This window comes from Neltuma alba, unplaced genomic scaffold, assembly GCF_004799145.2.
Source record: "Neltuma alba isolate B1F8T4 unplaced genomic scaffold, ASM479914v2 tig00006003_pilon, whole genome shotgun sequence".
Classification (NCBI taxonomy): domain Eukaryota; kingdom Viridiplantae; phylum Streptophyta; class Magnoliopsida; order Fabales; family Fabaceae; genus Neltuma; species Neltuma alba.
Window position 1 is genome coordinate 105,476 of NW_021634310.1, and position 13,341 is coordinate 118,816.

The 13,341-nt window shown below is 35.6% G+C and overlaps 2 protein-coding genes across 2 annotated transcripts; one reads left to right on the top strand and one right to left on the bottom strand.

Annotated features, from left to right (window-relative positions):
• The first annotated feature begins 4,246 nt into the window (after positions 1-4,246).
• Positions 4,247-6,775, top strand: LOC114749250 (uncharacterized). Its single transcript, XM_028937744.1, has 3 exons — positions 4,247-4,804; positions 4,891-5,253; positions 5,943-6,775. The coding sequence occupies exons 1-3, from the start codon at positions 4,295-4,297 to the stop codon at positions 6,531-6,533; spliced, it is 1,464 nt and encodes a 487-aa protein (XP_028793577.1). The 5' UTR covers positions 4,247-4,294; the 3' UTR covers positions 6,534-6,775.
• A 1,835-nt stretch (positions 6,776-8,610) lies between these two features.
• LOC114749251 (uncharacterized) lies at positions 8,611-11,316 on the bottom strand. Its single transcript, XM_028937745.1, has 5 exons — positions 11,112-11,316; positions 10,209-10,337; positions 9,557-9,601; positions 8,928-9,466; positions 8,611-8,706 (listed from the first exon to the last, which is right to left on the bottom strand). The coding sequence occupies exons 1-5, from the start codon at positions 11,314-11,316 to the stop codon at positions 8,611-8,613; spliced, it is 1,014 nt and encodes a 337-aa protein (XP_028793578.1).
• Between the last annotated feature and the right edge of the window lie 2,025 nt (positions 11,317-13,341).

Sequence of the window (13,341 nt, forward strand, 5' to 3'; positions counted from 1 at the left end):
ACTTGATTAACAAAGATATTTTAGGAAAGACAACACTTAATTATTACAAATAACTAACTTAACTAATTAATTTTTTTAATCTATTCAAATTAGTCAACTAGTTCTTATATTATACCTCCGGTCCTTAATATAAGACCCATTTAACAAATTTGATTAGATTAAGGAAGTTAGGTAAGTTAGTTAATTATAAGAAAAGTAACACATTTTTCCTAAAACACCATAATCATCTTTCTTAATACCCCATCTCCCTCTTCTACTTGATTATGGTTGAGGGAGTATTCATAGGGGTAATTTAGAAAAAATTGATAAATATGATAAATGAGTTTTATATTTAAGACCAAAACCAACTCAAGAATTGAGTCCTATATTAAGGACCGGAGGAGTATAAAATATGCTGAGTCATGATGTCAATTTGGGAGCTTGTGAAATCGAAAGTCAAGGAAGCTCTGCTACAATGGGTTTTTTAACATTTTAAACGAACTTGATCGGTTTAAGTTGCGCCAAATTGAAATTAAGAGTTAAAATTATGCGGAGTGAGTTGCATAGAGTTAAAATTCAATGACTTAAATTATAAGTGAGTTAAAACAATTAATATTCTTCTTAAAATAAATAATAAACGCGAACTTCTGCACCAGATTGCTTGAAAGTTGGTTACCGGTTCAAAGGGAATATGGGCAGAACTTCTGCAACAGAAATATATTGCAGGGACTGGGGACTAGGTGGAGGACAAGAGATAGGGAAAGTGTCAAATTTTTTGAGGATTATTGTTGGTGGTTTAATGAGAAATGAATTGAGGATCTCTGCTTGGGATCTCTTAACACTTGCTGAACAACATTCCACTGCAGCTGAGTGGTTGAGCAATGGAACATGGGATTTTAATTTGATCCACTTAACCTAATGGGGTAATTTCTTCACTTATATCTGTCATTTCTCATCACAGCAATGAGTGTCTTATGCTTATCACTGTAATACAATATAAGCCATTTAAAATCTTATATGAATGATTCGTATTTAAAATTTTTAATATATAATTTTTTTTCAATGATAAATTTATTTTTCAAAGAAGTGTTAGCTATAAGAATATATGTATTTTAAATTCTGTATTTACTAAAACAAAAAATTAATTAAAATGTATAAAAAATTAAATTCAATCTAGATCATTTGAAATTGATCTGGATAGTTCAAATTGCGATAAGTATTTCATACTCATCATTATGATGAGGATGGAATGTGCTCAGCATTCTCCCTGAGATCCTTCTTTGGCACTGACATTATGATATAGAGTGGAGAGTTTTCAATTAAAAGTGGTTATCAAATCATTGAAAAAGATTTCTATAGTCACGCTGAAGCCATATGTGGAAGTGGAATGGAGCGGAAAGAGTTAGATTTGTCACATGACCAGTATATCAAAAAAGATTACCGAAAAGTGTCCATGGTAATTTCCAATTCTACCTATATGGGATTACTTAATCTTAAATAACAAGCAATTCCTCATATTAAATACTTTTTTAATAGGTTTTTTTCAATCTTAATCCCATCGTTACTTCTCATTCTCAGTGATTCGAATCAAATAGGACCTATGGGCGCGTTTGGTAGGTGGGATTGGGGGGGAGGCAATGGGATTGGAACAGGGATTAGATGAAATTGTCATGTTTGGTACAATGGATTGAAGATTACCAGGGATTGAAGATTACCACATTGGTGGGATTATACAATCCCACCTACACCCCCGGTAATGCCCTTTTGATCCTGGGATTAAAAGCTGAAAAAGACAAAAATACCCATATTACAATAAGGTTAAGACAAAATTACCCCTTTCATTTTTGCATTTCATCTCCTCCTAGATCGCAATCTCCATCTTCTTTCTTCCGCACGCTCACTCGGTCGCTCACGCCGGTCGCTCACTCGGTCGCTCACGCCGGTCGCTCACGTCGTCACTCTTGGTTGCTCTGTTCATCTTCAATCAATAGTAAGATAAATTCTATCCCTATTTTTTCAGTTATCATTAACATTTGTTTTTAATCTTCTTCGATGCACAAATTCTGGTGGATTTGGAAGATTGCTGGCATCACAAACATGAATCGGTTTAATAATGCTGAGATCATAAACGGTTCCTCAATGATTTATAGTTCCTTATTTGATCTCCCTCATCTGATTAGCCGTGCTTTATCATTAGCCTTATCTTCATCAGGTAGTGTGTATTTTACCTACTTATTGTCAATCGGTTCTTTTTTTTTTCAACAAAACATTGATGTCAAGGGAAGCATATGTCGAGGAAGGTTAAGGGGCATCATAGATTTAAGGCGATTCCATCCCGATCTCTGTTCCCGATTCAGTTTTAGTCATAGTATAAACCATAGATGAGAAAAGCAGCGAGCACTTCATACCACCAATCAAACTAAGAACACCATTAGTCGAGGTGGTTGAGAACAACATAAGGGGGATGTTTACAAATTTGATGTGAGCCGTTGCGAAACGCAATTTACCTGTTCATCTTTTCTGCATAATATGGGAGATTTGTTATCTTTCGTTTTCTTTCTTTTCGGTTCACTTGTTTTTATGCTCTGCAGTAAATGAGTTCATCATATAAGTCGATTTGTGCGAAATAAACTGTTATTTCTGGTTTGCTAGTATAAAAAATAAAAGAGGGGGGAAGGAGGAAAATAGGGAAATGGTATCTATTTGTTTGATTAAAGTTAGGTTGAGTTGCAATATATATAAGGCATACTATTCACGTTCGTGAGTTGCAATATATATAGTTGACTGTCTTTTCACTATCTATAATAATTCACTGTTATTTTAAACTCATCTGCGAGTATGATTTCTCAAAGGAAAAGGTAGTATTATTTATGCTTTCAAAACGAGACCCAAATGGATTCTCCACCATCTCTTTCTATCCCCTCTTGTGTGTATACATAAGATATAAACTTTACCATCATTCTGTTTTTTTTACTGTCACTCTTTTTCTCTAAATGCATAAAGGTAGAAACAGGGGAAATGTGATTTCATCCATCTTTGTCTGATTCAGTGGTCATGCTAACCAATTTTTTAAGCCCAGATTCTACGAGAAGTTTAATATGTAGTAAAAGCAAAAGTGGCATGATGATGACGATGATGATTTTGAATGAGGATGATGAATAAGATATTCTTAGCTTGGTCTTCACTCCTAATACCTATTCTTTTTAAGGCAAATCCAGCTTCTCTCACTTCTTAAATAGTTTAATCAGTCCTGCTTTTCTCACAAAAGCTTAGATCCTGGCCTCCAACTTTGAGTTCTCATTCACATATAGTAATATTTAAAATATGCATCTCTTTAATTAATCTGAGGTCCTGGATGGGATAATATCCATCTGATTTGGATCAATTTGGTTTATGAACAAATGAAGGGTGAGATCATCATCATGTTGCCGCTGCATGCATCTCTTTTACTACACACACACACACACACACAACATTCTCATCATCCTCATTTTGCCCTCTGTTTCCTCAGGCGTGGGGGCTACGCTATCATTGGCTTCCTTTCATTTTTACCCTTTTACCCCCTAACTATATATATATAATTATTGGATGGATGCCTCCATATGTCTCTACATGCGCACACACACACACACACATATATATATATATATATAAATAAGAGAGGAAGCATATGCAGAGTGATTCCAGTGGTCGTGAAAAACTACATTATATTCAATTCTACGTGATGAAATCTGAATCCGCAACATCATATATTGTTCCCATTCTCGCTTTCCTCTTTTTCCCACAAACCCATATCTCTACACACACACACACATATTCCATTTCTGGGGCCATACACACACACACACAAAGATTCAATATCAAACCCAAATCTGTCAGGCTCACATGCATGAAGCAAGACCACGTATGCATATTCATTCAGATTTCATCCCATGAAATCCTCATCATAAATTAATATTCCCCAGATTTTTCCGTCGTCCTCATCAGCTGAGGAGTGGACACCCGCCTTTCGAGTGGTCCCCGTTTCATTAATAAACAAGTGGATCCTCTCTTCAGAACTCCTCTCTTCTTTCATTTCTTTACTGCCCTCCCTCCACATGAGCCGTTTGTCCTCCACCATCTCTTTCTATCCCCTCTTATTTACATGTTTTCCTGTTCTTTTTTTTCCTGTTCTTTTTGCTTTTGGACATGTATATTATTTGCATATTCTGATTAAATTAATTAATCTGTGTATATGGTTACTTTGTTGGAGGATGAGTTTAGTTCAAGATTAGAGATTTAATTGTTCTTATATGTGTATATTGGTTACACAGTTATGGCATTATCTGAAGAAAAGAGAGAACTATTACGTGTGTTGCTTTTGTGGGTGAGCATGGCTGAGGCAGTGCAGGGACTGTTTTTCTGTATATGTATGAGTATCATGTTAAGGAGACAACGAGTCAAACACATAACTTACCAAATGGACTTTTTTGCTAAGAGATCTTATCTAACAAGAATGGTGTCTACTAGTGATGTGGCATGTTTCAACCTACTTAGAATGAATAGGGCAACATTTGATAGGCTATGTTATATGCTAAGAGATGTGGGTGGTCTCAAACCTAGTAAGCATATGCTTATAGATGAGCAAGTTGCCATATTTTTACACATATTAGCACATCATGTGAAGAATAGAGTGATACAGCATAACTTTGGAAGGTCTGGAGAAACCATTAGTAGGTATTTCAACTTAGTGCTTAATGGTATGATGAGACTTGGAAATATGTTGTTGAAGAAACCAGAGCCTGTACCGGAAGACTCAAATGACGATAAGTGGAAGTGGTTCAAGGTAGACGTACATGTTTTATATATATATTTATCATTAATTTTTAAAGATATGTGAGAAGTATATAATATGTGTTTTATTTGTTACAGCATTGTTTAGGTGCATTAGATGGAACTCATGTAAAAATGAGAGTTCCTTCTCTTGACAAGGCTAGATACCGAAATAGGAAAGGAGAGATAACAACAAATGTGTTGGGTGTTTGCTCACAAGATGGGTACTTCATATATGTTTTGCCTGGGTGGGAAGGGTCTGCAGCGGATGGACGAGTTCTTCGTGATGCCATTAGTAGGAGGAATGGCTTGAGAGTTCCACAAGGTCAATATTACTTGGTTGATGCTGGATACACCAATTGTGAGGGATTTCTTGCACCATATAGAGGACAAAGATACCATTTAAGCGAATGGAGAGAGGGGCGACATCCTAGAAATGCAGTATGGGATGAGTATGTAAAGGTAAATGTTTACTTTTGCAATTTACATATATGGCTATTATTTTTGTTAATGACCACTGATATTTTTCATTTAGCTGCTATTCACTACTATGATTGATACATGTAGACTATAAATGCGATAGTAAATAAAATTTTGATGATGACCTTCTCTCTTGCGAAGGTACCCCAATTAATATGATTCCCCTTCGCATCCCAACTTACGGCCCCCCTCCCTATTCTTCCTTATCGTCTTTATTCTCTCCGTTTTTCCCCCCTTCATCCTTTTCTATTTTATTCTCCTTCCCCTCTCCCCAAGCTGATCTGTATCCATTACATACACAAGGATATTTTATTTTCTCTTCTTTCTTCATCGTCATATGATATGATAATGATATATATTCCATGTTAGCCATTAGTTTAGATCCGGGTTGGCTGAATCTCTAAGAGCAAATAAACTCTTTCAACATTTAACATTTCAAACCGGTTGATGAAAATCAATCCTTCTTCAATGAGTCAATGAAAATACTTTATACTTTCAGAACTTGAAATAACTGAGGTTGTAACCCTTTATTATCCATTCAATTGTTTCATACCTCAACCAATTTGGTAATTTCATAACTGTTTAAGTTACAATTAATTTCATAATTGTATTTCAGGTGTTTGATTATTTATTAATGATTATAACTTGTGTTATCCTTACAGGCGCACAAGGAGGCAGCTAAGTTCCGGAACAAGTCTTTCTCTTATTATGATGAGCTTCATGACATGTTTGGCAAGGATAGGGCAACCGGCAAGGATGCTCAAACATGTGAAGATGTCCTTGAGGAGCTTCAAGATCAGAATGGTTTGGACAATTCAATGCTTGATGCTGACCCAGATGCTGATATGGATATATCACATGTCAACACTTCACATCCGGAAGACACTTCACATGTCAATAATCAAAATGAGCACATTTCATCTGATGCAAGTTCAGGGTCCAAAAAGCAAAAGCGCACAAGAGCTGATCGTGATGACATCTTACTCAAAGGTATTGAGACAGTTGCTCGTTCATTTTCTGAAGGTTTGATGGAGGCAAGTGATCGCCTGGGAATGCGTTTGGATAGGGTTGAACGTGAGAAACGTTTAGATGGGATGAAGGAGTCACTCTATGGTGATCTTATGAAGATTGAAGGACTTTCACACAAAGAACGTATGGCAGCTTATGTCAAGATGATATCTGATGAGAGCATACTGATTGGATTTTTTGCCATGTCTCAAGAGGGGAAAGTTGATGTGATCCGTGAAATAATATCTCCATGAATATGCTGATGAATATTTTGATATTTGTGTGACTGAAGTTGGGATATTTTCATGAGAAACATAGGAATATTTTGTTAGACTTGAAATATTTTGTTTCAAACAGGAATATTTTGTTATAGACTTGAAATATTTTGTTTCAAGTAGGAATGTTTTGATAGCCGTTTGAAGTAAGATATGGATTATCTTACTTACTTGAACTAATATTACAGAAAATTATAGCAAGACTTGTCATTTGCTTTTTATCTTTTGATCTTATATATTATTAATTTTAAAATGTATTACTAAATTTTAAGTAAATTATAATATTAAGTAAACTATAATTTTAAGGAGTTATTAATAATTTTTTGGGATGAATTTTAAATTTTTATTACGTTTTTATATTTAAATTTGATGGGATACGGTGAAAATTTTCTGATTTTCAAAATATTTAATTTATTTTTACTTATTTTTATTGTAAAATGAGGCAAATTTTAATATATTTATTTTTAAAACAATATAAATGACTATGCGGTCTTCTTTTTCTTAGAAAAAGAGTGCATAAAGTTAGAGTCCCAAGTTCTAAAATATCAAGGGTATTATAGTCTTTTAATTTTATATATCTTATTATAAAATAAAATAAATACATGTATTCCTTCCATATATTGCCTCCTACCAAACACAAATAAAAGCCCCATTCCCAATCCCATTACCATTCCCATTCCCAATCCTATTACCATTCCCATTCCATCAAAAACCAATTCCTCCTACCAAACATGGCCTAAGAGTCTGAGAGCTCCATATTTGTTGAGACTCTTGTAAATGTTCTTCTGACGACAACCTCAGTTCGAGGTCCTCCATGTCTCGTGTCCATCCATGAGTTGTCTGGGCTTACTAAGAAGTCTGCTCGTTCTTCTGCTAGCCTGCACCTTTTCTTCTCTCTCCCAAATTTCTTTCACCGTATCCCATTCTGCAAATTTTCAAACATGTATTTGTATTGCAATGGACACACATTTGTCAGAATATTAGTTTCATATGGTACATGGCGAATGTTCTATTTAATTAATGCAACCTTTTCCCAGTATCTACATGCTCTTTAGAGAGATTTTCAAAAGATAATTTAACATCCTATACGTGTAAAATTCCGTTCCTATAAGGGTTTGATAACCACCAGTTTCCAAGTGTGTCATCGTAATTAAGCATCCCCCGTCAGCAAGTTACACTCAAATCCAATAATCCAATCCAAAGCATCCACATAAACTTTAATTATACAACAAACTCATCAAATTAGACCAATCCAATCCAATCCAATGCAAAGCACCAATTAAGCTTAAGCACACCTCCAAAATATGAGGATGTGGAGAGAGAAACCAAGAGAGAGGGAGGTTTGGTAGGTGGGTTTTATAAGTATTTTGAATAATCTCTTTTGCAGGTGGGCTTTGTGGACATTTTAGTAATCATGTCCTTTGGAACCATCTTCTTAAGATTCTTCCATACCCTCTTCATCCCGTACTTAACGGCCATCATAATGGGAAATTGAGTCAATCCAAATAGAGTCACAGGGACGAACGTAATACTGTAAGTCAAACGGGAACGCCATCCCTCGTCTTCCCTCGTCCCAGTGGTCAGCAATATTGTTGATACAAAAGCCAGCACCATGCTGATCAAGGAGATGAACAAGAAGGTGAATCCCATCGTGAGTTTTCTGGGAAGAGACTTGTAGAACTCTTGCATCTGAAACGGCGACGTAAGGATCGAAAGGAACAACATCACTGAGACTAGTGAACTGGCCTGCCCCACAACATCCGTGACGGTGAAGAACTGGAAGAGAGGAGAGTTCTGGAGGTTTGGAATGCCGATCTCATTGGTGCCGCCGGGAACCGTGTAGCCTGCGGCAAAGACCACGGTGGCCACCAGAACGGACGCCGCCGAGCATGACTGAGCCGTCCCCTTGATCCACTCTCGGGCTTCCTTCAGCATTTTTGAGTGCTCTAAATCAAAAAGCTCTCTTGGTGTTAAATTATCCTTGTTGCAAAACAACTGGTAATGACAAGGAACTATCTTCTTCACTCTCTGCATGTACATATACAATAATATGTTATCAATCCCATTCATAAACCTTCTTCCCCTGGTAAATCCCTCCCTGGTCTATAATGCCGTACCGGATTCTAACATCACAACTGTATCCACACTTGGGCTTTCAAGCCACACACAAAAATGTCAAAATGTTTAACGCATTCAGTTTATGATGGGTCTTCTTTCACTCATCCTTACACACCGTTTGAATGGGAAGAAAAATTACTGAAAGAAAAGAAAATGAAGGGAAGAGAAAACTAAAAAGAAAAATAAAATACATTATCACTCTCCCATTTAGATAGGTAGGAAGAAAAGAAAGAAAATAAGAGTCGTAGAACTTACTTCGAACCAACGGAGCTCCTCCTGAAGTTGGAAGACAACACCAGGTTGGTTTCCTCCATCATAATAGTCCATCCTCGCAACTTGGTGCAAAAGAGTGCAATTATCAGTAGCTATATGAAAGGCCAACCCTTTGAGGACTTTGTATTCCTTGAGATGCTTATAGATGTTCCTCTGACGGTGCTTGACGGCGACGTGCAGGACGTTCTGTTCATCATGTTGGCTGACATGGGAGACGGCGTCGGGATGAGATTCGATGATTTTCTCGACGATTTCGATGATGCCGCTGCTCGCTGCTAGCAGCAATGGCGTGTAGTTCTCACACTTAAGGGGTTCCAGGGAGGAGTTGGTCTTCTCCAAGGAGGCCTTCCTCGTTGCAGCAACGTTCTTGGGTTGAATCACCGGCAGGACAACTTCTCTTCGTGAATTCATATGTTTCGTGTCCGTCCATGAGTTGTCTATGCTCACCAAGAAGTCAGCTACCTCCTTTGCGTCCTTGTTCTTCTTCTTTCTCTTCCAAATTTCTTTCACACTATCCCATTCTGCACATATTCATACATTATAATTATCTTGTAATTAGTGTAGCAGTGTGTACACACACATGTATGTCAAAACTGAGCCAAGATCCTTACCTTTGGCCACAAGCTGCCGGATAGCATAATAGCTAATGGAAGAAACTGCAGAACAGGAACATTCATATAAGGAATTTGTGTTATGATGACTAGTAATGAGTATATAGATGTCACCTCCGTCTTTACCCAGCTGACTAGTTTGGAAAAATTAAGAATGCTAAATAAATTACTACCTCCGATTCTTAATATAAGAGCTAGTTTGATTTTCAATTTGTTTCTAAATATAAGAACACCAATCCACTTTGTCTTCCATGTTTATCTATTTTTTTCTAAAATAGCTTTTGTAAGAGTTGAACATATTAAATATTTCATCAAATAATACTTGATGAGTAAGGATATTTTAGGAAAGACAATATCTATTGATTACAAATAATTAACTTAATTGATTTTCTTAATCTATTCAAATTAATCAACTAGCTCTTATATTGAGGAATGGAGGTAGTACTTTAAAGTATTTTTTACAAATTAATTTGTTTGACTTATAAAGTAATATGTATATATATGTGATATCTAATGATATATATATATATATATATATTTTCAAGTAATTTGTTTAGATTCTATAATATTCTCAAATTAGTCTTATATTAGGAATAAGGTAGCATATAAACTACAGAAAAGAAATGGTGTTCATAAGTATATGTGTGCGTACCTGCTGGAGATGGTGAGATGGTTTTCTTGGTCTTGTTTTTTAAATTTCCGCTTTCTAAATCTTCCTTCTCTCTAATAAACCCATCATCATCATCGTCTTCTTCTTCATCATAACCTTTGTTGGGAAGACCTATCACCCAACTTATATATCAGGCATCAATCCGAATCCTCTTCAATCATACAACTTGTATAATGTTATAAATTGTCAAAAATAAATACTACCTTCGATCCTTAATATAAAAACTAGATAACTAACTTGGAGATATAAAAAAAAAATTAGTTAAGTTGGTTAATTATAACAAGTTTATGTTGACTTTCCTAAACTATCTTTTTTAATCACGTATATTGAAAATATTCCTTAGTAGGAACCCCTTACAATTAAGAGGGATATTTTAAAGAAAATATTATAAATTTGAGTGATAAAATAGATTAAAATCTTATATTAATTAAGATCAAATTCAATCTCTAACTAATTATTATGTTAAGGATAAGAGGTAGTACAAAAGTAGCTCTCTTTTGAAGATGAACCGTACTACTGGTGCATGCATGCTTGGATTAAAGTTGCAAACATAATTCATGTTAAGAGTGATTAATACAAAGATAAATAGATCTTCGCCTTTCTCTATTTAAATGCACAAAGCAAGCTAATAGCTTGACACATAACGAGTGGGATCAAAACTGCAATCTCCCACATGCCAAGACCACAATGCCAAAAGGGCAATGCTGACTTTATTTTTACTCTAACACTTAAATTATGCATGTTGTGTGCAAGACTGATATGATAATTAGTAAATTTATGAACAAACACAAATGAAGGGGTTAAAATATAAACAAATAATTTGAAAGAATGTAATAGCAGGACTGAAGAAAGATAATAGGGGGAGGGAAGTAGTTTTGTACGTACAAACATAAATGAGGTTGTGCAATCCTGCCTGAGAATTATAGCTCTTGAAAGCTGATGGCATTCTTGACAGCAGTTGAAGACAGCTCAATCCTTTCTCCTTAATGACTTCGTCTGCAGATGCTACTTTCTCAATGCCTTCCTTTTTTGATAACCACTTAGCTACATCTGCACCGTCGTCAAGTTCAGTTTCTTCGTGTTCCGTCATTTGATGGCCAACAATTAAGCAATTACTAAACCACAAAGAAAATATATCTTGTAGGATTAATTATTGCGTATACATTAGGAAATTGGAAATGTGTGTGGGTATGAAGTATCTTTCTACCAGAAAAATACTTATGTCAAGTTTTTTATATCCATTATATCAAGTTTTTTAATACATTATGTCTTACTTTTTTCATGTGGGTTTATAACTAAATGATAATATTTCAAAAATAGGATATATAATCATGTATAATTGAAAAACTTAACATGACAAATATAAGAAACTTAATACAAGTATTGTCTCGATCATTCCCCCTCCCTACTATAAGTGGTAGTTTGAAGTATTATGATGAGAACTAGTAAAAATAGGCTTGAGATGATAGTGAGAATGGAGGATGGAGTTGTAAAAAGGTTTAACATTTATATAATATAGGTACCTGCAAAAAGAGCTATTGCGAACACTTCTAATATTATTTATGAGGATATTGTTAAATTTCTTTCCTTTTTTACTTTTTCCTCTATGTAAGTAGTTTTTTTTCCTAGATCGTAGGTTAATTTTATTTCTTAGCTCTTGTCCTTCTTTTACTTCTTGTATCTAGTAATACTCTTGTATTGCTTATTTCTATAATTAATGCATTTTAATTTTTTTCTATCTATCAAAATATATATTATGTGCGCGGAAGAAATTATATTAAGAAAAAAATTTTAGAGAGTATCAACTGCAATTTAACCATTATGGGAACCGGTTTAAGTTATGGGCATTCTAAACTCATCAGATCTAGAGTGACCATATCTCATTTAGATAGTCCGGATTTGATTTCTAATATGGTAAGTTTAATTTTCAAAAAATCCATGATTGTTACAACAAATCATTATTGAAGCTTAATGATTTTAGGATTAAAGGACTAAATATATACTTTTTAAAGTTAAAAGACTAAATGTATAAATGTATACTTTAGCCTAAAAATTTTGACTCGTAAACTCATACATAAATTTGAACATAAACAGTGCAAAACTGATGCAGATTCACTTGTAAATATGAGTTGTAAATTCGATAAATTAATAGAGAAGATATATATGCCGATACCAAAATGTTGGCCAATTATGGCAATGTGAAGGACAGAAGTGGAGTCTGATGTTCTGTAGAAGTGTGGCTCCATATTCTCTACATATTGCGCCATGCGCTTCAGCATCCTCAGCCTGCCGTACTTGGCGACCCGGTACACCGGCGTCTCGCCGAGGTCGTTGCGCAGCTCCAACAGATTCTCATCATCAGGCTTCCTCAGATTCTTGTCCTTCTCGTACTTCAGCACAAGGTTCACCATCTCCACTTCCTCGCACAAGGAAACTTGGTGAAGAAGCGTGTTCTTGTGAGCATTCCCCTCCCTCAAGGCTTCCCGGCGATGATCATCAGTGGAGGCTTGATAAGAATCAGAGTATTCGCGGAAAGCTGAAACAAATTCAATTCTCATATCATTCTGTAAAATGGCTTACATACTTAATACATCAGTCCACACCTCTTTATATTGGACAAAACTGAACTGAACGAAGTAACAAACTACTGGACTAATAGGCCTACAATATTCAACCAGACAGGCCCAGCTATCAAACACTAACTAAACAAAAACTATACATTTAATACTCCCCCTCAAGTTTGGGGCTGGTAAACGTTTAAAGCACCTAACTTGCTAAGTAACCGCATCTGTGTTTCTTTACCCACTGCTTTGGTTAATATGTCAGCCTCTTGATCAGCAGACCTTACATGCTGCAATTTGATTAAACCCTTTGTCACCTTTTCCCTTACAAAGTGACAATCAATCTCAATATGCTTTGTCCTCTCATGAAAGACCGGATTTGTTGCAATGTAGATTGCAGGTCTGCTGTCACAATGCACATCCACTGGCTCCTGTACAGACACCCCCAGATCGGCTAAAAGACCTCTCACCCAGATTACTTCAGAGACAGCTGAACCCAATGCCCTATACTCAGCTTCAGCAGAGGATCTTGAAACTGTCACTTGCTTCTTTGT